Genomic DNA, 26,750 nt, shown 5'->3' with positions numbered 1-26,750 from the left:
GTTGGCACTCAATACCCACACAACACCCCTAGTGTGATGTTGCTCAGCACAGGCTTCTGTTAGCTGATGTATCAGAGCTTTATAAAGCAGTTTTGATTGGTTAGTACCGCTGTCAGTCAGATATGAGTCCTATAGCAACTGAAAAACGCAGACTAATGCGTTCTGGTGGAAACAGGAGAGTTGAGGTGCACATTGAATTCTGCCGTGATTTGAGCAGCCGTGATTTTATGTTTTTTCGATACGATCCGGGTTAGCACCCGAACATCCCTTTCAGACAGCTTCCTCTTACAGCGTCCACAGTTAATCCTGTTGGATGTGGTTGGTCCTTCTTGGTGGTATGCTGACATTACCCTGGATACCGTGGCTCTTGATACATCACAACGACTTAATGTCTTGGTCACAGATGCAGCAGCAAGACGTGCACCAACAATTTGTCCTCTTTTGAACTCTGGTATGTCACCCATAATGTTGTGTGCATTGCAACATTTTGAGCAGAACTGTGCTCTTACTCTGCTAATTGAACCTTCACACTCTGCTCTTACTGGGGCAATGTGCAATTAATGAAGATTGGCCACCAGGCTGCTCCATTTTAGCCATGAAACCTCCCACACTAAAATGACAGGTGTTTCTGTTTCATTGTCCAACCACTGTATTTCCTAATTAAATATTATGGAATGATTTACATGCACCTATTGTCACCCCTTCTCTGAAGGGTTAGAAGGGCTTTACTGCACACCACTGTCCAAACTGCACTGTAACAGCAAGCACTTATTATTCCTCTGTTTTATTTTTGTTTTGTTTTTTTTTGCTCAGAAAGCATAAAGCTAAGAACAGGAGCAATGCCTTAGCAGAGCCATTAGAGTGGTGGGGGATTAGAAGGGGTGGAGAGAAGGAGAGATGGAGAGAGGGAGAAGCCTAATGGAAGGGAGAAGCCCAGTGAAATAACACTGAAAGCTATAGAGAGGGGGAGCCCAGCCTTAATATGCCCGCCTTTTACTTTTAGCTGTTAATTATCAGATCCACTGAACGCTGCTTCTCCTGCATTAGGAAAATGCATCTGTGTAATCTGTTCTCGCTCTGAAGCACACCATTAGAGAAATGTGCAGCCGGCAGCCCCGCAGGCCCAGTCCAACAGTCTGAGAGCGGAGGCTCTTTTTATAATCTCCATAATACACACTCTCTCTCTCTCTCTCTCTCTCTCTCTCTCTCTCTCCTCTTTAAGTGACACAGTGACAGCAGAGTGCTGGAGAGAGAGAGAGAGAGAGAAGGCCAACCCAGTTATGGACATTAACACACATCAGCATTCTAGGGCACGGGAAGAATTACGGCGTGCTCTCGGGATGCGCAGTTATCACAATATTGGCCTTTGCGAGAGTGTTTAACGCAGAGGCTGGTGAAAATATAAAGCCTCAATCAAATCACAGAATGTTTTATTGTGTGATTATCAGTTCAGCCCATTCACACTCAGCCCAGATCAGTTTCAAAGGAAGCTTTGATGAATCGAGGCATTTGGACTGACCCGCACATTAGGGCTGCACGATATATCGTTTAATAGTTACATCGCAGGACACAAGAAGTAGATACACAGCGCTGTCTCTGTGTCTGTGTGAGTGACAGGCTCCTGCTGCCTAAGAAGCTTGAGGGGGAGGGGGAGCGCAAGGGGGGGGCATGGGTAAACACGAGATAACCGCATGGCCTCCATCATCCACATGGTTGGACACGTGCTTGTAAACGTGGGCACGTGTCGAAAGCTGTGCACCTCAGTCCAGCACAGTTTTGTGGTGCAGATATTTCCAGTTACTGCTGAATTCACGCTTTTAATCCCAGAGAATCACTCTTATTTACCTTTTAAAAAGCCATTTAAATGCCTGATTAAAGGGCAGATTATTGTTGTTTTGCTGTTTTCCTTGGGTTTTGAGTAACAGCGCGCGGGTGGGGGCGGAGATGGTGATGCCATGGGCCCTGCATTGTTTAATATCAAGATAAATATTGTCAAAAAAATAACATTTGCAATGTAAAATTTTTCCAACATCATGCATGATGCGGAACAAGATTTTAATCACAGTATGCTGTGTTTACATAAAATGAGCCCTACTATTACAGTTGATTATTGGCAAGAACCTGGCAGTATGATACGCATCATGATTAGGTCTGTGTATTGGCAAAAACTTGGCAATATGATTCATATTACGATACAAGAGTTAAGATTAAATATATAGTACTGTAAGCCAGGCAATACAGCTCCAGAAAAAAATTAAGAAACCATTTAAAAAATGATCCGTTTCTCTGATTTAACCATTTATAGGGATTATATGTTAAAGTAAAAATGAACCTTGTATTGATGTTTTATTATATAAACTAGTGACAGCATTTCTTCAAAATTCCAAGTAAAAATATTGTCATTTCGAGCATTTATTTGCAGAAAATGGGAAATGGTTAAAATAAGGAATGATGCAAAGATGCAATGCTTCCAGACCTCAATTAATGCAAAGAAAACACAGTCATATTAATTTAGAACCAGCAATACTAATGAGTGATAAGTGTAATACTCAGGAAGAGTTCAGAAATGAATACCACAGCTTTTATGTGTTTTGGCAGATCGCTCTCCACCAGTCTTTCACACTACTTTTGGGTGACCTTATGCCACTCCTGGTTCAAGTAGTAAGTAGCTAGCTGGTGGGGCATATGTAAAGACCTGATGACTAGACAATACTGGCAGTTAACTATTGCTTGCTAACGTTTTAAATAATGTACTATTCATATGCATTGAAAAACGAAAAACAAATGGGGGTCCTATGGGGTTTCCATGTTCTCCCTGTGTCTTTGTGAGTTTCCTTTGGTTTCCTTTCCCATAGTCCAAAAACATGAAGATCAGGTAAACTGGATACCCTGGTGTGTAAAAGTGTGTGACTATATGCCCAGATATGGACTGGGTGTTTTTTCACTGGTATGGTGAAGGGGCTGGTGCCAAGTTCCCGAATGGTTCTGTGATTTTCCACCACAAAATCACAGGTTCTTGGCCAGAAATGTCTGCGCTGCTCTGGAACCACAATCTTGCTGGTCTGGAACCAGTGAACCTGTGATGTGAGCGACCAAAGGACGGGGCGTCAAGCGTCATCATCGCAAAGTTGTTTACAAGACACCCACATTCACAAGCAGTGGAAACACAGGCCGGTTCTTAAAAGGTTCGCTGCACCTCCAGCAGCACTTTGTTGGTGAAAAAGACGTATCTGTGCTGGGTTAACTCCTTAGTGCCTGATGCAGTCCTTCAGGTGGATGGTTGTTCCAGTTGAAAGTACGCTGTGTGCCATCGGCTGCCTAAACTTGCTTCAAAAATCTATATTTGCAGGAATAACCCTGGTTCTTAATCATCCACCAGTCTTACACACTGCTTTTGGATAACTTTATCCCTTTACTCCTGGTGCAAAAATGGTTTGAGGGCTTGTGATCATCCGTCTTCCTCTTGATTATATTCCGGAGGTTTTCTATTTGGTAAAATCAAAGAAACTCATCATTTTTATTGGTCTTTTATTTTTTTCCAGAGCTCTATGCTCAGTGGCGCTCCACTTAAAAAAAAACGGACAATGACTGTAGAAAGAAGAATATCATAATATTGTGACTTGACAGTATATATTGACTCTATTGAATCTTTTGGACAGCTATTCAAACTTCAGATTGTTAGTTTATGCGCATTTGTGTGACTCTACAGTGATGGGGGACAGAGCGAGGGACTGTCTGAGTGTGTTTAGGCGTCACATTCTGTGCAGGGTGACAGCTGGAAGGTAAATCCAGCCCAAAATGAACTAAACCCCTTCAGAGCCCACCCGGCTCTTCTATCACTCCACATCAAACACACCACTCTGCTCTGAGTCAAACACCAAGCACATTTTCCACATCTCACAGACGTCTACACACACTCTTACCCCTTATAAAAGCACAACACTGAGAGAAGAAAGACTGACGGCAAGAGTTCTGATACAATTTCATACACACACACACACACACACACACACACACACACACACGCACACACAGCCAGAACAGACAGCACACTCATACACAGAGATAATAACACACGGGGTGAGGGGTGGAGAGTGTGTAGGAGATGTAGATAACGCTGTTTCTGAAAGTCATATCTATAAGACCCTATGAACACATTCGTAGCACATTACAATATATTCATAAGGCATTATTAACATGGCTACAAATGCGTAACATATAATAGCCATGTTTATGATGCTTTATGAATTGTGAATCACATGAATCATAAGCTGTGTTTTTGTATGTTGAATGCCTGGCCTCTTCCCTCTATCTCTATAAACATACTCATAACACATTATAATGCATCCATAAGGCATTATAAACATCGCTATAAATATTTATACAAATGCAAAAAACATATTATAGCCATGTTTATGATGCTTTATGAATTGTGAATTACTTGAATCATAAGCTGTGATTTGTATGTCATATGCCTGGAAAATATAATTACGAAAGCACTTTCTATAAATGTCATGTCTATTAGACTCTATAAACATACTCATAACACATTATAATGAATAAGGGAATATAAACAGGGCTATATATATTTATATAAATGTATAACACATTATAGCCATGTTCATAATGCTTTATGAATTGTGAATCACATGAATCATAAGCCTGGGAAAAATAATTATGACAGCACTTTCTATGAATGTCATGTCTATTAGACTCTATAAACATACTCATAACACATTATAATGCATTCATAAGGGGATATAAACATGACTATAAATACATATATATATGTTCATAAAAATGAATAGCCAGTGTATAGCGGTGTTCATTATACATTATGAACTGTGATCATAATGCATTGGCTGTTTATAAAGTGTTATATGTCAATATTTAGAAACTAAACAAAGCTGCCTTAACAAAGCATGATATCATTACTTATATTAAATATTATATAAAAAATTAAATATTATAACTGCTGTCCAAGTGCTGTCAAAGTGACAGATGTCCCTCATGGGAATATATTATTAGTAACAGTGTCACGGAAGCCAAACACAGGACAAACAAGCGTGGATACAGTATAGATAATTTATCAAGTAACGGATAGGGCAAACAAAGGGCTAAGCTAAAGAGTAGTCAAAAAGTCAAAAAGGGTCGGCAAAAAAAAAAAAAAACGTGAGGCAGAAGAACTATGTAATATAGGTTAAATACCGGGCAAAGAGTGAGTGAAAGTGAGTGCTATATATAGTGCTGAGTCCAGGTGTTTGCAATCAGTAGGAGGGTGAACTGGAACGCTGTCGAGTCTCGTGATCCCACATGTCCGGAAGTTGAGTGCAGGTGTATCATGGCCAGACAGACAGTGTCAGGACAGACAAACAGATATAAGATAGTTTAACACAGATGTGTAACATTACATTACAAGCACAGCATATGATGCATTATAATCATAATTTGTAATGCCTAATAAGTATGTCCATAATGTGTTATATATTGTTATAAATATGTATAGCAATATTAAAGCTTTATAATGTAACACTTTCTATGAATGTCATAAACTATAAACATACTTATAGCACGTCATAATGCATTCATAAGGCATTCAATGTTTGTTATGCATCATAAATTGTCACCATAATGCATTAACAGCTGTGTTTATAACATGTTATACATCAATACCAAGTTTAAGTCAATTATAATGTATTATAACAGGTATTTGTGCTCCAAGTAAAGTGACATACTTTCATTGGGGGACTAGATTATTAATGATAGATATATACTATATACTATAACATATATATTATAAGCACAGCTTATAATGTATTATGATCACAAGTCGTAATGTTTAATAACATGGCTATAATGGGTGATGCATTTTTATAAGTATTTATAGCCATGTTTATAATGACTTATGAAGGCATCATAATATGTTATGAATGTGGTTATAGCGTCTAATAGAGATAACATTCATAGAAAGTGTTACAGACTAGCTTTCAGTAGCCAAAAGCATTGAAAAAATAAAAAATAAAAATACTGCACAGCAGTATCTTTGTGTAATATTTGAGTAGATATACCAAAGCATGCATAGACCTGTTATAATATATTATAAGTGACTGTAAGCTGTAATACTAACTCACGAGTGGTTAAAAGTAATTTTAGCATGGCTCAGTGTGCATAGCATGGCTTTGTCATCTATAAAGCACTATTCAAGCTGGAACTCTTGGTATTGACTTATAATGCATTATAAACACTATTCATGAAGCATAATAAACATGTTTATAATGGGTGGAGAATTGGAGCTGTAGAGTGATTCATATAGAGCAGTAAAGCTGTGGTTTAAGATTAAGACTCTTAAGTGATTAGCTGGCTGATACACAGCTCTGCCGCCAGCTGCGTCCTTCTTTATTCTCAGAAAAAGTAGCCCCCAATCGTTTGATCTCACAATCAACTGCATGTTTTCATGACCTTCTGAGGTCTGCAGCCCCCTACACACACCCCCCTCCCCCCATCAACACACACTCACACACACACACACACACACACACACACATACATGCTGAGGGATTGCTTTACTCCTGCTAAAAAGTCTGATGGTTCTGTAAGCTAGTTTATGAATCATTTTTGACAGCAGTTGCATAATGAGTTATGTGTTTATTAATGAAGTGAATTACATTTACATTTCATTTACATTCTGTATCAACAGACTCAGAACTGGACTCTGAAGCTTTTCTGTTAGATTCAGTATTAATTCATAATTAAACAAGAAAATATGCTAAAACAAGAGGTGCAGAACAAGGTTAAAATGTTCTACAAAGTCAAACTGAACTTTATTATCTTGAATTGATGAATGATGAATAAAAGATATTCCATATGAGGTAATATAATAATATAAAAAGACACCTGAGTCAACTCTCGAATGTTTACCGGCTGCTTTGTTTGGTTGCACTGCTGTAAAATGAGTAAATACAGGCATACTAAATTATTCATACACAAAGGAACAAGTTAAAATACTCAATAAGTGCATTATTTGGCAACTTTGCTTTGGACAAGCTATGAACAGTATATAGTATGATGCTTTCACTGGTATGATAATGTGGGCCCTATTTTTAGATATCTATATAGGTGAGCCATTAACCGCGAAGCATGCAGCTTGATTTAGGGCGTGTAATTTTGGGAGTGTCTTTGCTATCATAACGTCAGGATAAAGTACACCTTGCAGAACTCGAAACGTGCAAAAGGCATGCACTAATTATCTTAACTAATTAATGAATTAATTTAGGGGCATTCTTTTTAAGAACCATGTGCTCTTTTACTTTGGCGGATTGGTGTTTTAACGCTGCAGCGCTTCTGCGCATCTCAGAAGAGGAAACTGACCTGCTTGTTCACACTGTGAAAGTTAGCAAGCAGGTCATTTTTGCGGGAACAGCAATGTTATTTTATTTTGTATTGAGTTTTTTGTTGATGTTAAAGTTGGGTCTGTGCACTGAAAGATAGCAAATTAATATCTGACTGTTGGCTGTTGTTTAGGTTGTATTCAGTCAGTGGCGCACATGTGTTTTCTATTGCCCAGAGAGCAATATGCCAGAAATGTACCTGCACACACCTCACTTCCAGACAGCCACACTTATCAGTGTAGATATGGAGATTCAGTGTCCAGGTGAGAGTGGCTTAAACAAGATTTTATAAAAGGTTTCGTTCAAATCACAGTAACTTTTCTTGTTAAACATGGTATATATTGAACATTTAGAACAGGGGTCGGCAATTAAATTTGGCCACCAGCCAGATATTTTACAAGTCATTACATGGCGGGCCACAAAAAAAAATGTTTTGTAAAATGAAGTGTAATGGGATGAAGTGCTACATACTCGTAGCTCTAAAGACCAGAGGGTTGTTGAACCCAATTGCAACAAATAAATAAATACATGAATAAACACACTGGTCCTCACGCGGGATCGAACCCGTGTCATCATGGTCGTGATCCAATACGCTACCGCTGACCTGGATTGTTAATTTGGGACACGACTGGGAAAAAATACACCCTTATAAGTAGATAGGGAGCACAAGAACGGGCGGAAAAATGAGAACGGATGGAAACTAAAGTCACACTGAGCACGACAGAGAGACACAGGGGAGGAATGTACACAAAAGGTCACCAGAGAAGCATTTTATTTAGTTTTTTGTTTTTCATTATCGTTCATTATAGTTCAAACAATCTCACAACAAGCCTATTGCCGACCCCTGATTTAGAATCTGTGTTCTTAACAGAAACAAACAGTTCATCCCACCATCTCTATCACCTCCATTCTCTTCCAAGCCGGTGTTTGTCTAAGGCCTTTACATCCTTCCCTCCCTCTTCCTTCCTTAAAAACCTCCACTCTTCCATCCCTCCATCCTGGATCTTCTTACACTGCTCTAATGGCTGTACCTTCACGGCTGCTTTTGGGGGGGGGGGGGGGGGGGTTGCTGTAGGTCACACTGAACTAAAACATATGCTTTTGAGAAAATCACCATTGGGGACCTACCAGGAATTTCTTCTCTCCGGCTGTGTGTGTGTGTGAGAGAGAGACAGAGAGACAAGGAAAGACAAGGAAAAGTCAACAATGAATGACCAGTCAGTTTACAAACACTCCTGCTTTCTGTCCTGTTTTACACAGCTGACTCTTTAAACTATAACGATAGTACAGACTGGGTGATTCACAGGAATCACTACATGAGAACTTAGGAACATTGGTTCTGATGGAAAGTAGCTCACATAGCTTATTAGCTTATTAGCTTAACAACATAACATTACCATTGCTCTACTGTGAACCTCTGAGCCACTATCACATTTAGAGCAGTTCCCCTACATGCCTTTCAAATCCCATCTTGTGCTGGAAACCCACCCAGATGGCCACTGTTATCTTTTCTAAAGATATTGCATTTTCTTTTCTTGTCCTGGTTTGTTTAGCAGCAGTAAACCATACATTTTATACTCTATGGGTCATTTTCCAAACAATGATTAATCCTAGTCTTAGACTACACAGCATTTGTAAATTGAAAGAAAACAGTATATAGTTTACTAGGCTTAATCCCTGTTTGGTACCAACTCACCCAAAGCAAACTGTCTGAAGCAGGGGTGTCCAAACTACGGCCCGCGGGCCATTTGCGGCCTGTTTCCTTTTTTGGAGCGGCCTGCCAGGTATTTTGGAAATAGAATGAAAGATGGCCCTCTGTTAAGCAGGTTTTTATAATGTGAGATTAAAAAATGCTAGGTGTCAGAAACAGGCCAAAGAGTCTAAAAGGGGCGAGAGTGTTCAGTTGTAGCGCAGAAAAACGGGCCAAAGAGTCTAAAGCGGAGAGAGTGTTCAGTTGTAGCGCAGAAAAACAGCCCAACGAGTCTAGAAGTGATGAGAGTGTTCAGTTGTAGCACAGAAAAACGGGCCAAAGAGTCTAAAGCGGAGAGAGTGTTAAGTTGTAGCGCAGAAAACCAGCCCAACGAGTCTAAAAGTGATGAGAGTGTTCAGTTGTAGCACAGAAAAACGGGCCAAAGAGTCTAAAAGCGGAGAGGGTGTTCAGTTGTAGCGCAGAAAACGTGCCAAATAGTCTAAAAGTTGAGAGAGGGTTCAGTTGTAGCACAGAAAAACAGCCCAACGAGTCTAAAAGGGGTGAGAGTGTTCAGTTGTAGGGCAGAAAAAAGGCAAAAGAGTCTAAAAGTTGCCGTAATTAAGGAGTTTAATATTAAGAGACATCATGAAATTAAACATCAATTTAAAAAATCTTAGTTTACACAACACTGTCAAAGATAGATAAAGATAGTAAGTCAAGTAAAATGGTGTGTAAATGAAAGTAATCAGGAAAATGTATTATTTAAAGTGGTATATTTCATTATTTGTTTTATTACAGAGTCTGTGGCCCGTGACTAAATATATTTCTCCTTCTGGCCCCCAACAAAAAAAATTTGGACACCCCTGGTCTAAAGGTTTGTAGGTTTGCCACAGTAACAGTCTCTACTCTTCTGTGAAGTCCTGACACTAGAAACACTAGACCCTTTAAGAACCAGGTGAGCTCTGACTTTGGCACGTTTGTATCTTAACAGCGCTGCGCTTTTGTGCTTCTCAGCAGAAGATACTGACCTGCTCATTCATGCTCTAAAGATACACCAGCAGCTCATTAAAGGGAACAGCAATGTTATTTTAATCTTTATTGTGTTCATTGTTGAGTTAAACGTCGGGTTTGCGCACTACCTGTAGGAATGGACTCTGATGATTGACTGTTGACTGTTGTCAGGGTTTTAATCAGTCAGTGGAGCTCCTGTGTTTTCCGCTGCCAAAACATATAGCAACACGCCAGAAATTTACCTGAACACCTTACTTTACCTTACTTCCAGACTAACACACCCATCAGTGTAGATTTATACTTGAACTCTGATGCTATTTTAACGGTATGGGTGCAAAGCGTGAAAAAAGACTGTTGACAGGGTGTAGGATAGGTCCATTATCTCTTATATCTCTTATATTAAAATGCAGGGAATACAAATACAAATCATGCATATACACATTTCAATGACATTGGCAAGGAAATACAGCTGACACCTCCTCCTGATTTGTTGGATATTTCTGGTCGACATCATTAATTTCTCTCTAAAGTCGTGAGAGCTAGACTGATGGACTTTTTTATTAGCTTTTATTGACTGTGCTTGGTATGTGAGGAGAATTTTGCCAGATATTACATAAAGTGTTCTGACTTCAACTTGCTGACCCCACTTTTATGAGTAGGTGGTTTAATTGGCAAGACTCGCTTTGGGGAGTGGAATTCCAGAAGACGCTCTCTAAGTTAAAGAGAGGGTCAGCTTAGCTCTTCATGCCCGAACTCAGTAAGCTGAGGTAGTGTGTCAGAGAGCCGCTCGCTCACCTTGAGTCAAACATCAGTCAGTGACAGAGAATCCTGCTGCTGCTGCTGTGAATCTGAAGTGAAGAAGTTCACTGGATGGAAGTGAATGGCACTATGCAGTGTCCTGTGAATGAATGTTATAATACAGAAGCTTCAGTCTGCTTCTTAAGGTCATGCAAATGAAGCAAATACACCCACATGCTTTAACCCTGTCCTTGGCTATTTTTCTCTATCTCTACTGATGTATTATTAGTCTTGAGTCTTTATACTGTCTTTGAATAGTAGTAGCAGTGACTGTGGCTGTTACATTGTATAGTCTACATTTGGTATGAACATTTTTGGTTTTATATTATAGTTAAGTGACAAACAATTACTACATCCTGTGGCCAACACAAATATGTGGGCTGCGTCTTTATATAACTGAAACTGAATGGTTTGTAGAAACATGTGCATTGCATATCGACACGTTTCAATTCAGAGAGATGCTTTTCCAAGTTTTGTTCCAAATTCTGCTAACAAATGAGGAACATCACCCTCGGCTCCGGTAGCCGATGGCAAGCTACATAAACAGGATTCAAACCGGCAATCTCCTGATCATAGTGGCAGCGCTTAGCCTAGGACCACTTAGAGCCTCAACTAAGCAAAACATCATAAAACATAAACATAAAAAACATAAAAAATAAAGGTTTTATGTTTAAAATGATGTTTTGCTTAGTTGAGGCTCTGAGTGGTCCAGCAGGCTAAGCGCTGCCACTATGATCAGGAGATCGCCGGTTCGAATCCTGTTTATGTAGCTTGCCATCGGCTACCGGAGCCAAGGGTGATATCGCTCAGCACAAGGCATCTGTGAGCTGATGTATCAGAACCGAGTCGCTGCGCTTTCCTCCGAGCGCGCTGTGATGGTACTCAGCAATGCTGCATCAGGTGGCTGGTGACGTCACATGTATTGGAGGAGGCATGTGCTAGTTTTCACCCTCCTGGTGTGTTGTGGCATCACTAATGATGAGGGGAGTCGTAATGAGTGGGTTGGGTAACTGGCCGTGTAAATTGGGGAGAAAATTGGATAACAACTTGAAATAAAACTTATAAGAAAGTGTGCTTAGTTTAGAACTAGAGCTGTTTGATTCCAGTTTTGGGTTTTTACTATAATGAAATCACAAAAATACTCACATTACTCTCATCTATCTAATGTCAGCTCCCCACATTTGCTACCTAATTGTTTCTAGGTCTTTTGAGTGATTGGATTTGGCATCTACAGTGTTTCTGATTGTAAGCCATGTTCTGGTTTTCTACTCTGCTTAGGAAGACTTGGAGGTTGTAGGGAAGGTGTCAGCTATCAACTTGCTAGTTAATCATGCTATTATTGGTCATGTGGTATTGTTCTATTAGTCTTGACTGTCAGCTTCTGTACGTTTTAGAATGGCTGGTGTCTTGGCTTATCTATGCTTGGTCCCATGCTCAGCAGTAGGGCTGCACAATATTGAAAGAAAATGTACATTGCAAATGTTCTTTTTTCGCCCATGACATCACCAGCCCCGCCACACCCATGTGCTTTCTCGCATCTGGACCGATCAAGAGCTGAGTCAGCGCCGAGCTCAACTGAAAACACAAGGAAAACAGCGAAACAACAGTAATCGGCCCTTTAATCATCTTTTCTGGGGGGGTTAAAAGTGTGAATTCAGCTGTAACTGGAAATATCTGCGCAAAACTATGCTGGACTGTGCACAGCTTTTGACCCAACCATGTGGATGGAGGCCATTCGGTTACCTTGTGTTTACTACTGTCCCCCTCCCTCACGCTTCTATGGCAGCAGGAGCTTGTCACTCACACAGACACAGAGACAGCGCTGTGTATCTACTTCTTCTTGTGCCAAGAATCAAAACATTGCGACATGACGTGTTTGATTTAATTGCTTTAAGTGACTTTGCACGTCCAGTGATGTGACTATTGCGCATGCACACATGGTGATGACGATGCTTAAACAATATGTATCATGCAGCCCTGCTCAGCTGTAGTCATTCTACTCTATGCTACTGTAGTTTTTGCCTTGAACTTGATAGTGAATGGGCGAATCTTAAACCAGCCTGGCATGTGCTCAGGCTGAAGTGAAGGACAGCTCATTGTTGGATAGTGTATGTCACTATTGATTTGTGGAGGATATCGTAAACAATGGCGGATTGTTCCCAACTCCAGAAGGTCATTGTGTAGCCCTTGATTCTCGATAACATTCCTTTCTCCCAAAAATTCAAGAGCGGCTGTTGAATTTGATTTATCCCGCTTCCATAAGTGGGCTATGTTGTTGTTCTGTGAGAACGAGCTCAGAGAGAGAGAGAGAGAGAGAGAGAGAAAGAGAGGAAGAGAGAGAGACGTGAGTGAGAACCGCAGGCTAAAGCTGTTCCCTCGCTCATCTCTCTGCAGTGGAGAAAGACACATGGCCGGTCTGTCACCTCGTTCACACGTTTTGCAGGTCAGCATGCGGCAATATGGTGGAGTCAGAAAGCTGCTATTCTCCTCTGCTCAGCAGCAGGCAGTGGGAGGTGTAATCAAACCCTGTTGGATTTCGTCTGGATCCCACTTGGGCTTAGATCAGCTCCGTTATTAGGCTGTTAATTTGTACGTGAACTTGGAAAATATTGTGAAATTTATGAAGCAGAGAAAGCAGCAGAAACAGCAGGAACCATAAGTCAGTTATAAGTGGTGATGCACCTAAATGGACAAAATTGGCTAAACTTTTTTTTTAAAACAATTATCTGAGGCGAAATACTGAATAGCAAACGTTTTTTTTGTTTTTTATTTAGTTTGCCACTTCAGTCACTGTTACATAAATTAAACAGCCTAAACATATTTGATTTTGTTTTTTTAAAGTAAAGCACATTTCAAAACTACAATGTAAAGATATTTATTAAACACTTTTAACACATTTTAACAGACTCTCTCCAAATTGAAAACCTCTGGAATATAATCAAGAGGAAGATGGATGATCACAAGCCATCAAACCAAACTGAACTGCTTGAATTTTTGCACCAGGAGTAAAGGCATAAAGTTATTCAAAATCAGTGTGTAAGACTGGTGGAGGAGAAAATACCAAGTTGCATGAAAACTGTGATTAAAAATAAGGGTTATTCCACCAAATATTGATTAGTGATTTCTGAACTCTTAAAACTTTATGAATATGAACTTGTTTTCTTTGCATTATTTGAGGTCTAAAAGCTCTGCAACTTTTTTGTTATTTCAGCCATTTCTCATTTTCTGCAAATAAATGCTCTAAATGACAATATTTTTATTTGGAATTTTGGTGAAATGTTGCCTGTAGTTTATAGAATAAACAACAATGTTCATTTTACTCAAAAATATATATACCTATAAATAGCAAAATCAGAGAAACTGATTCAGAAACAGAAGTGGTCTCTTAATTTTTTTAATTTCCAGAGCTGTATTTTGCAATAATGACCCTCCATTGCCTTAGATTTTTATGAAACATCAAGATGTTGCTATTGAAACCCTGCAGAGGGCGTAGCAGATGATCCCCACTAAGATGAAACAGTTTAATTGTGATGTCAATAGCTGGGTTAAAACTGTGAGGCTAACAGATGTCACAGTTAGACTTGGCTGGGCTGGAGTGTAGTGCTAACTGTTTTTCTGAGCTGGATTATTATATAACTGAGTTGATGACAGACTGAAGTCCTTGTGTGAGCTCAGTATTCACATCACCCTCCTGTCTGTTGATAGCTTTAGGTTAACTCTGATGTCTGATGAAAGAAATTAAATACATATATATTTTTAAACAGTATAAATTACTGTGCCTTCTCACATATTTCGCTTATTATATGTGAACACCAAAAGTACTTTTTTTCAAAGCCATATTATTATATTTGGTTGCTGAGCAAATATTCAGTGCATCTCTAATTCCAATTTTCCTAAGTCTAATTTCTCACCCTGAAAGGAAGTGCTGCCTCTTTGGAGCAGAGAATTTGCTGCTGTAGCGGTTGGGCTTTTGAGTGGCTGCATACAGTACATTACTTAACCTTAGGGCATGAGCCTGTACTGGTGAGAGTGGAGGAAATGTGTGTCCGTGTGCAGTTCTGGCAGGCTGAATATTTCCGTCTCATGAACAATTCATGAATGACTTATGAAAGAATCATTCGGTTGAACTGGTTCTTTTAAATAAACCATTTGAACTGATTCCCAAACTCTTCTGTATCTTACTTTCTCTCTTTTTCACAGTTTGACCTCCTAAAAATGAAGGTGCTACAAGTGATTATTTGAGTAATGCAATGAAGGAACCATGGGTTTGTGTTTTATGCACAGGTGGAAAAAGTACCTTTACGTTGCTAAAATTCTACTCAAGTAAAAGTAAAAGTATCCATCTAAAAACCATCTAAAAAATACTAAAAGTAAAAAGGTTTCTACAATCCATTTTTTCCTTTACTGTTAAAAAGTTAAAAGGTTATGGTCATATAGGTGACCATAAACTGTTTTTTTAATAGTTTTACAGGTCATTATTATTTTTTAACTTGCCATTGCTATGCTTTAACTGCTATTTATATATTTTTTTAACATCCAAGCAGATGAAAAACATGGTCGGTGCATGTGCAGTGCCGTAAAGAAACTCAAAGCTGCGCTGCCATGGAGAACAAAACTCAATTTTTTTAAATTCAGACGATTTGTTTTTTTTTTCCCAGCATTTGTTACTCAGTAACGGGGAGTTTTCCAATGTAGCAAAGTAAATTACTTGTGTGAAAATGTACTTGAGTAAAAGTAAAATTAGCTATTTTAAAAACATTAAAAATGTGAGTAAATGTAATTAATTACTTTCCACCTCTTCTATGTCTGTGTGGAAGTTCACACTTACTGAAGTGAATCTTATTGGACATTGAGGAAATGAGAGCGTAGGAGAGCGTAAATCAATGGTTCATTGAATCTGACATTTGATTCAGTTCACTAAACTGAGTAATTCACTTCCATTCAGTAGAGCTGAATCAGAGGTCAGGAAGGAGCTGCTGGAGAGGGATGGGAGGATGAAGCAGGCGAGTGAAGAGGGTCAGTTGATAACCTCAGATACGGCTACTGCACTCTGGGGGAAGGAGGGGGGTGGAGGGGAACCAGGGGAACGGAACTGGACACAAACTCGGTCAGAAAAAAAGAACAACAAGAAAAGAGTTAGTGCAGCCTTTCCTGTGGGTGAGGATTAAAGTGTGCTTCCTGTACACATCCCCCCCGTTCCCCCCTGTTCCCTTCCCAGGGTCCCCGTGACACCAGCTCTCCGCTCACAGCCTCAGCTGGACTGGGACTATATTTAGCTCCCCTGGGTCACACTGCAGTCCAGCTGACCGGCACTGCTGCCTCTTCTCCACCCTCAAGTACCCTTATGCTCTTCCATGTGACCCATGCCAACTCGAGTGGGGCTCCTGCACGGGGCTCGTGCACACTCGTAAACCGGCATGAAATGTGCACACACATATGCATGATCACATGAATATTCTCACACATACACAGCCGCACACGGGTGTTGCTTAAATTCAATACATGCCGTCTCATATATATGTATATACAGCTCTGGAAAAAATTAAGAGACTAGTTCAGTTTCTGAATCAGTTTGCCATTTATAGGTATATGTTTGAGTGAATGAACATTGCTGTTTGATTCTATAAACTACAGACAACATTTCTCCCAAATTCCAAATTAAAATATTGTCATTTAGAGCATTTATTTGCAGAAAATGAGAAATAAAGAAAACTAAGTTCATATTCATAAAGGTTTAAGAGTTTAGAAATCATTAGTCAATATTTGGTGGAATAACCCTGGTTTTTAATTACAGTTTTTATGCATCTTGGCATCATGTTCTCCTCCACCAGTCTTACACACTGCTTTTGGATAACTTTATGCCTTTACTACGGGTGCAAAAATTCAAGCAGTTCAGTTTGGTTTGATGGCTTGTGATCATCCATCCTCCTCTTGATTATATTCCAAAAGTTTTCAATTAGGTATAATCAAAGAAACCCACAATTTTTAAGTGGTATCTTTTATTCAGAGCTGTATATATATATATATATATATATATATATATATATATATATATATATATATATATATATATAGTCCACTTTAAGTCTATTGAAAATATTTATAGTAATCATGTAGTAACTTAAAAGTGTTAAACAAACCAAAATACACTGTAAAGCATTTAGGTGCTCTTATCTGGGGTGCTGTTTCTGAGGCTGGTATCTCGGATTAACTTATCCTGGGCAACAGAGGTAACTGTTGCTCTGTTGTTCTTCCTGTCCTGGGGTGGTCCTGATGAGAGCCAGTTTCATCATGACGTTTTTGATTGTTCTTTAAATGTTCCAGATTGACTGAACCTTCATTTCTTAAAGTAATTTTTCATCTTTACTTGTTTGAGTGGTTCTTGCCATAATATGTATTAGAACATTACTCAAATAGAGTTCATTCACTGTATACCTGTAACTCTTAAGAGGCAAGACATTCAAGTTCAGCACAGCTGTTAACTGAAAGACATTTTAGGTGAGCAGCTGGAGAGGAGTGTCTAATAGAACAGACAGTGAATGTTTAAAAACTCCAGCAACACTGCTGCACCTTATCCATTTGTACCAACAGCTGTCAAAGTTGTAATTAGTCCTTGTTGTCAGTGGTTGTGCTTTTAATAAAGTTGATAGAGTTATCAAATATAAATCAATTTGACACGCTGTTTTCAGTAGACTTTGAGTAGACTATTTTACATCTTAACTTTTGTTGTCTCTCAGAAACATACCCTCAGTGTCTAACTTTCAAAGTCAAAGTCAGTCCCCAACCCCCCTTTACCTGGCTATATAATTTTTGAGTGGCACAAATGCATCTGTGGTGTTCCTATAGGGTCCTGACCCTTAAAGAACAGGGAAAAAAGGCCGGATATCATATTCTACACTCTATGAAACAGAGGTACGATATGAGTACTTTTTTGTACTCTAAGGTACCATATTAATAATTGTACCCTCAAAGGTACAATATTGGTCTTTACAGGGTCAGATTTGTTCCCTCTGAAGTACAAAGTCTTTCCTAACAGCAATAAGTACAGATTTGTACCATTTAACCTGCAGCCAAAGGGTACATTCAGTATTCTGTATCACTGTACTAATAAACAATATATATTTGAATTGCAGATTTTTTATGTGAAAGCCAGACAATTTTAGTTCTTGACACATATTCAGTTGATGATAATGTTTATAATCGTTATAATCTTTACTGGCACAAAAATATGGGTACAAAAAAGGACTTTCACTGAAAGGTACTTTTTTTGTACCTCAATATAAGGTACCGCCCCAGCGACAAACTTTGTACTCTTTCTTAGTGTGTACATATTAGCAACTTATTCTTATAAGAATAGAAAAAATGGTAACACTTTCTTCGAATGTCATCTCTATAAGACTCTATAAACATACTCATAACACATTATAATGCATTTACAAGGCATTATAAACATGGCTATACATATTTATAAAAATGTATAATTCATTATAGCCGTGTTTATTATGCATCATGAACTGTGATTATAATGCATTAATAGCTGTGTTTATAACATGTTATACATCAATACCAAGAAATTCAGTCCCAGCTTGTAGACTTAAAAAGGTTCCAACTTATAAACACACCCTCAATAATCCTATAAATATATTTTTAACCACTCATAAATTATTCCTGTCTTGAATATAATATTAATAATAGTCAATTATGATGTATTATAACAGGTCTTTGTGCGCTCTAAGTAAAATGCCAGACTTTCATTGTAGGACTAGATTATTTATGATAGAGATATACTATTTTAACATATATTATAAGCACAGCTTATAATGTATTATGATCACAGGTCATAATGCTTAACAAACATGGCTATAATGGGTTATGCTTTTTTAAAACATTTATAGCCATGTTTATAATGCCTTATGAATGCATTATAATATGTTATGAATGTGATTATAGCATGTAATAAAGATGACATTCATAGAAAGTGTTACAGAAAAAAATATATCTACTTTTCATACTTTCCATAGAAACTCCAACTCTTAACTAAACTGCCTGTTTAAAAAGGCAGATCAATAATGACCGTTCTGTTTGCTCTAAAGGTTTGGCCCAGTTTTCCTCTGGTGTTTCTACAGCGTCAGGATATTTGTATCTTGAATCCTTGTGAAAACAAACACCCTTGTACACACATTCACATCTACTGCTCTGAGTGTCAGGAGAGCAGCAGCGCTGAATCATAGCTCCTCTAAGGTCCACGTGTTACGCAACTGTGTGTGAAAGTTTGTGTGATGGTCGTGTTTTGCACTTCTGCTGTGGAGCAAGTGTATGAAAGCAAACAGGTTATGAAGGTTGCGAAGTAATTGTTTTACAGTGAAGCTAATTCGACAACCACCGACACAATACAACTGTTTCCTGGTGTAGTTTTCAGTTCACTCTGGTTTGCCATACTGTGTTCTGACTTAAAAATACTCAGCATTCAGATCCTTTTTCCTTCGATCCAATCTGAGATTTTAAAGCTGAATGTCAACCTATATCAATCCAGTATCATCTAGATGTTCGTACAAATAATACAGCCACAGTACAATAGTTTAAATATGATGAGTTAGTCAGAATAGATTAATTAGTTTCACACTGCAGACTCTAACTAAACATTCATTTATCTACTGAGAACTCTCCTCAGTGCTGCTCTTTTAAAAATGTCCATTAATAGCAAATGTTAAAATGTTAAAACAGAGACTCAGAACTGGATTGCGATTAAAATAGTCTAATCATAATTCAATAAAATATGCCAGAATTGTCTCCAATCCTGTGTTGTGGTTCTGTTTCAAAGAGGGGAGCCCTTTTTATATGCATGTGCATATATATGCATTACCCTCTTTATATGCACATCAACTGGTGTTCATTGTTTACGATTCATTATGATTTATTGCCATTACATACTACTGACTGTACTGTTGTACTTTTATACTTATATAGTTTATTGTATTTGTATTTTTTGTATTTGTTTACAAATACAATTTTTTATACACATTTTTTGGTGTTTGTAATTTTATAAGTTTTGTTTTATCTTATCCTTCCTAGTTACTTTTGTGTACTGTGTATACCCGCTGCTGGATATCCAAAATGTATCTATCTATCTATCTATCTATCTATCTATCTATCTATCTATCTATCTATCTATCTATCTATCTATCTATCTATCTATCTATCTATCTATCTATCTATCTATCTATCTATCTTACTTGCAACAAATTCAGTCTTCAGTCATTCAGAAATATCTGAATGGATAAATCAAGTAGGTCTGAATAGATCTAAAGTCTGCAAGAGAGACACTAATACTACAAAACCTTTACCCAATTCATTTATGATAATAAATATTTTACTGTTCATAATTTTTTAAAAGCAACATTTTCAGAATATTTGTCCAAAGTAAACGTTTCCTCCCAAACAATGGCCTATATGTAGTTCACTATAAGGTTACCTGCTGATACATAGTTTCTTCCTGAAATAAAATAAGTTTTGTCCTACTATTGTTGGTGTAACGGTCTCTACTGCTGAGAGATTTTGGAGTGACACTGCTGTGAAGATTTGATTGCGGTCATACAGTACAAAACAAAACTTTTCTCCTTAAAAATCGTTCTCCTCAATGTGATTTTTTTTCTCCTTAAGTCAGTTGGAGAAAAAAAAATGCTGATTTGCACCACAAGCTATAGCAAACTAATTGCTTCAACTAGATCTATTCAATTTCTGGTCTAACTAAATAATCCGTGCAACATTTTTGAAGGTTATTTGAGGGTTTTATTTGAGGAATTAAGGGATTTATGGCCTACTATAGTCATATATTCCTAGTTTCCAGATGTTAATTTAAATGAACAAAACATACAGTGTTGCTCCCACTATTAGAATTTGATTAATAAAAAAAAACATATATTTTAGTTGATGGTAAAGAATAGTCATCAGAAAACCCTTTCTCATCTAACTAAATTAGAATTAAAATTAAAATTAAAAACATAAAGTGAAGTTTTTGAAGTTTTTAATCATATGAAAAATGAATTATCTGAACTAAAGGTTTCTAGTTGGCACAAATGGTGATGGTTCTCCTCAAAAACAAAGAATCCTGTGAAGTCAGTTACTTTGAAATGTTGAGTTTTCTTAACGTTCAGTGACAAGAATTGTCACCATCATTTCAACCCAACTTTCAACCCAACCTCAACCCAAAAGTTCTATAAGTGGGACCTTAATACTAAGCCAGTAAGCCAGTAGCCAATAAACCATACTCCTCTAGTTCACATCTGGCATTAAATATGGTTTCACTCATCATTAAATTCTGACACAATGTAAAGAAACACAGACAAATTATGAAGAATGTCAAAAATGAACGTACTGTTTTTGTATGACAGCAATAATATGTGTATAAAAGAGTGCAGTGCAGTTTTATCTCTTTCTATTTGCTGAAATGCTCATTGCTGTGTTTCTCTCTGTATTTGTGTGCAGATTCCTACTCGGCAGCAGGCAGTGAGGGAAGCATCTCCACGTCTGTGGCTTCATTACCTCCCCAGGCGTCTGGCAGCTCTGCCCCGAGCTCCCCCAGCTCTCGGCGCTCCGTCAGCACGCTGAAGAAGTGGCTGACCAACCCCGTGCGGAAGCTGAGTGCCGGAGCAGCCGGGGGGAGTAAGGGGGAACGGCCGGCACGCAAGCAGGAGAGCAAACCCCCCCCACCTCAAAGCAAGAGCAACCAGGAGCTGGGGAGCAGCAGGACTGCAGAGGAGCACCTGACCATCCTGCCCATCACTGACAAGGAGCTGGTGAGAGAAAAAGACAGTATTAAATTCAGTGTTTAAGTCAGATTAAGCATTCAGGGGTAAAATTATTATTATTTTTTTTAATTGCTAGTTATTGAATGGATATTATAGGATCCTTGGACACACCCGCATTTGCTCACATACATTTGCCTTCTGTCATATAGGCATCATATGTAACCTTTCCTTCATGTTGGTTCTACTTAGAGTATTTTCATATGAATGCAAACACTCCAGGAATAAAATATAATGTATAAATAATATGTATAATTTGTCTGCTTGGTGTGGACCAACTAACTTTCTGATAGCCCTTGTTGTTCTTGACTTTTCAGGCTTTTAGGTTTTGGTATTAACCAAAATATCAAATGTGAAAGAAGCCGTGAACCACAATCCACACCAAAGAACCAAAATTTGGTCCAACCAAAAGAGCTGGTCTTGTTCTATGAAAACACTTTTGTAGATGGTTCAGACTTTCAGACTAATTACAGAAAGTTGAGGCTTTCTGTCTTCAAAAATTCAACAACAGAATGAGAAAATTACCGGTGTTGTTTTAAAATTTGACCTTTTACAGACACTTGCATTATGGAACAATTTAGACACAAAATGTGCTTCCACCTTTTTTAGGTGTGCTCAAGCTCCCCTTAAATGTGTCACAATACTCCTAAAATTAAAAGCACAAAGTTATATTTGTTGATTTTTTAAACACTAGTGTTTCTCTGATAAGCTAAAAAAAAATTACAATCTTAGAAAGTAAGTTATTAAACTAAATTTTAAGAATGGAAAAAAACTGCTGTCTCCCCGTGCTGTGCAAACAGTGTGATCCACTTTTTGTCTGTGCTGCTTTGGGCACACTGTAACGCGGGACCAGACGGGAGGCGGACGTAAAAGCGGGTAAGACAGACTTTAATGAATAATAAGTAAACAAACAAACAAACAGGGGAATAACGAATAAGTAAATGTACATAAACAAACAGGGAAAACCAACAAAGAGCTAAGCTAAACAGAAAGTGACTAAACAGGGCTAGGGAAAATATAAAGGAATAAATACATAAATATGTACAAAACCAGGAATAGTAACAAACTAGAGATAAACAAATAATACAAACTAAACAAAGAACTAGAAACGTGGCAAAACTATAGCTAGGACGTGACGAGACAGACAACGTTGGAAGGTGCAAAGACCGACCGCAAACGTAGACTAACAGGTACTATTTATACTAAACATGAAACAATGAACACCTGGGGAGACAGGTAACGAGGGGCGGAGCTACAAATTAGACACACGTGATGGAAAATTACAGGAGAAACACAGGGGAACAGAGCGAGACCGTGACACACACACAAACACATGCACACACACACTGAAAAATGGATAGTTTTCATGAGTTTTAAACTATCAGAGCTATTTGTGCTAAAACTCTGTAAAAATGTGCCCAACAGTTTTGTCTTCTTATCTGCTGAAAATATGTTTAAAATGAAAGTACCACACTTGTCCCTGTACATACAGTACAATAGTTTGTGTGTCTGATTTGAATCTTGATATGAGAAATTAATTTGCAGTTTTTTAAAAGAAGTGTGGATGGGTTCATTGGGTGCTCAGCACCCCTAAATCTAAATCTCATCCTAGAATAGCCCGACTTTTATTCCAACCTTAATCCAAATGATTTTTAAGTGAGTTCACTGTCACAGACGAATTACCAATGTAGAGATACAATCAGGAGAGTCTTGCTAGAGTCGAGTTTAATATTATCGTAAGTCTTGAGACTAGGCTCACGCAAATAGTGACATGAACAGTGTCAACAACCAATAGGAGAGCTACGGGAAGCCACAAGGCGAGCATGGGAAAGTTTGCAGTACTGGACATGGATGAGACTCCGGCGATGGCTTGGAAACCATGGTTCTCCTGGAGTGTAGAAAAGGAGGAGAAACTGGTGGAGCTGAGGAGTGAACAAGAGTGTCTCTTTGACATGTGTTTCCATTAATACTTATATTTATATCTAAACTCCACCAGAAGCATGATGGGAAATAATCTCAGAAAGAATCTTGTTGCAGTCTTGCAAATGTTGACCCTGCAATACCCCCAGTTTTAGTCTGTGGCCAAAAAGAGTCTTTAGATGTGAGAGGGGGTCAGATTTTAGTCTACTAAAAGTCTTTTCACAGTCTTTATGAAGTCGTCTAGTGTACGGTAGACTTTACATTCATTAGGGAGCTGTATTCTGCCAGGGAAGAACATCTGAAAGTATGCAGCTCACAGAGAAACCAAAACTAAACATATTAAATGTATACAGTTCAATAAACACACACATCTTGGTTCAGACCAGAGACTGTAAAAAAAGATGGACGCCGTGTCGCCGTTCCCGTTCATTCAATGAAAATGAAGCCAAAATCTTCCTCCATGTTGGCGATCCTGAAACCCGAGTCTGCGCAGTAGAGACCAGAGGAGGGAGAAAGACTGTGGAGAGACAGCCTATTCATTTAAATAACCCCCGCCCCTGAGGGCTGCCTCACGGTCACAGGCTGCAGAGCGGAGCTGAATAACGTTTTTAAAAACGAATTCTGTGGGGATATAAAAATTAGACAATATAAGCTGAGGTTACACTAGATGTTGCATTTGCATTGAAAGTTGTCTGTTTTGCCATTGAAACCTATGGGGATGGGTGGGGTTACACAGCTTTCTGCAACCGAACAGCAGGGGGCGCCCGACCTGTGGTGGCTTCACTTTTGAGAGACGATGCTCTGTCCAGCTATACACAGTGTATGGTTCAGACCTTTGTCTCTCAGTGGAAATTCCAGAAGGTGCTAATATCTTCTCAGTTGTGTTGAACACTCTCAGCTCAGCCTGACCTTCACACACTAAAGAAAGTACACAGGCCGCACCTGTACACATGTCCCCGTCCTCAGCCAGCTGTCTCATACGGCAGCGAGAGCCGGCCCACACTGAGTGAGCATCTGATCTGCTGGACTGCCCTGCAGCGTGCATCTGTCTAACTGACCAGCAGACCCACTGAGTGTTATGCGTCAAGGACTCTGCTCCTGTACCCTGCTGTCTGCTTTCTAAATGCCTTTAATATTCTGCTAAAGTTTTTAAACCATTTTAATATACTGTACTTGTGGTAGAGAGGTGTTCAGTAAACCCTGAATGGAGTCAGAATGAAGCTTATTATTAACTTACACTGCCTGGCCAAAAAAAAAAAAGTCATCACACTCTAATATTTTGTTGAATGGCCTTTAGCTTTGATTGCAGCACACATTCAATGTGTCATTGTTTCAATAAGCTTCTACAATGTCACAAGATTTATTTCAATCCAGTTTTGCTGGATTAGTTTTACATCAAGATCTTGCAGCAGCATTGATGATGGTAGAGTCTGACCACTGCACACAGTCTTCTCCATCCAGCACATCCCAAAGATTCTCAATGAGGTTAAGATCTGGACTCTGTGATGAACTCTCTCAATCCATGTGTGTAAATGATGATCTCATGCTCCCTGAACCCTGAACTCTTTCACATTTCCAGCACCATGAATCCTGGTATTGTCATCTTGGAATATGGCCGTGCCATCAGGGAAGAAAAAAATCCATTGATGGAATAACCTGGTCTATATTCAGTATATTCAGGTAGTCAGCTGACCTCATTCTTTCAGCACATACTGTTGCTGAACCTAGACCTGCAGACCAACTGCAGCATCAACCCCACATCATTTGCTTACTTAAATCCAGGTGGCCACTTGTTTTGACCAGGCAGTGTACATTGGTTATTAATAAAAACAAAAAGTTTGTGTTTTTTTTGCTTGGGCAGGAGTGGAGGGATGGCCTACCAGCTTCTGAAGATTCTCCAGGTGTCCTGCAGTCTCACAGTCACCAGTCTGACTTCTTACAAGGCTCCACCTCACAGGTCAGTCTACTCCACACAGATACAGAGAGACTTACACAACACATTACCAGTATGCGCTTTTAGGGTGTTTTTACACCTGTCATTGGTTTATATGGTCTAGATCAGCTGATGAGTTTGTTTAATTGGAGAGTTTTAACACATTTAACAGTGTTTTCAATGGGATTCAACAGAGTTATGTGGCTGGCAGCGGTGAATGCTGCACATACTGCACGGGTAAACAGCATGGAGCAGCAGAGACAGTATCTGTTCATAGCTGTGTTAATAATAAGCGTTATTTGGCTAATATATCAGATTAAACTGCACCTTATCAGCAGTTTAGCTCAAATAAAAGTAGTATGTTTGATAGCTGGGTTGGACTGAGACCAAATCACGTTTTCACCACACGTTCAGAGGTGAGTATATCAGACTGTAGTCTGCGCGATTACCCTGATAAAACAAGCTATGTCGGACAAACCACTAGTTGATAGCGCCCTATCTTACCGAAATATTCAGGGTTCCTCAGTCTAGAGCTATCGAGCGGCATTGTTTAGTGCTAACTGCGGCTGGCTAGCGCTGCTAACCAGGGCTGGCTAGCGCTGCTAATTGCCTCTGGCTAGTGCTGCTAGTCGCGTCTGGCTAAGCACTGCTAACTGGGGCTGGCTAAACACTTGCTAACCACGGCTAGCAGTCACCCTTGGACAAAATACTGGAATTCTAAGCTTTATTCACCCAAATAAACACTTCTCAGGAGAGAATCTGTGTAGATTGACATCTAGCACTTGTTTGACTTTGAAAGAAAAGTTTTTTTTAAGAATTACAGTTTTGTTTATTAGGTGCTTCCCCCTAGTGGCGAGACCTGCTGAATTAGAAGGGAAACATGGAGACACACTTCAAGTTCACTTCAAGTTTGCATTCTTACTAGTGTTGCTTAATGCGCCTTGTAATCCGGTGCTCCTTAAAGTCCAAAAAATACAGTACTTAGTCCAAAACGCTGTAGTTATCTACGAAACTTATAGGAAAAGCTAAACAGGAGTGAGGTGAGGAATGGTCAGAAGAAAGTATAGAGAGAAGAAGGGATGATGAAGGGTCTGAGAGCACTGTGGAGAGAGAGAGAGGTGAGGAACGAGCTGAGAGAGACATTCACATAGATTTAGATGAAGAAGCGTCTGAAAAAGGCTGCAGGAGCAGTGATGTATGTGTGT

General features: G+C 38.9%; 1 protein-coding gene across 2 annotated transcripts in view; it reads left to right on the top strand.

Annotated features, from left to right (window-relative positions):
* The window catches only part of LOC125806756 (rho guanine nucleotide exchange factor 25-like), a 115,934-nt gene extending 90,254 nt beyond the window's left edge, over positions 1-25,680 (top strand). Inside the window, exons 3-4 of one of the 2 annotated variants that reach the window (XM_049486393.1) lie at positions 21,373-21,683; positions 25,474-25,680. In XM_049486393.1, coding sequence (XP_049342350.1) covers positions 21,373-21,683; positions 25,474-25,632 — 470 coding nt within the window. In that variant the 3' untranslated portion in view covers positions 25,633-25,680. The remainder of the gene's footprint in view (positions 1-21,372; positions 21,684-25,473) is intronic. The other variant, XM_049486394.1, reaches the window with a different exon arrangement.
* The last annotated feature ends 1,070 nt before the right edge of the window (positions 25,681-26,750 follow it).

This window comes from Astyanax mexicanus, chromosome 13, assembly GCF_023375975.1.
Source record: "Astyanax mexicanus isolate ESR-SI-001 chromosome 13, AstMex3_surface, whole genome shotgun sequence".
NCBI lineage: Eukaryota > Metazoa > Chordata > Actinopteri > Characiformes > Acestrorhamphidae > Astyanax > Astyanax mexicanus.
Note: the sequence above shows the minus strand (reverse complement) of the source record. Positions and strands in the feature narration are given on the sequence as shown.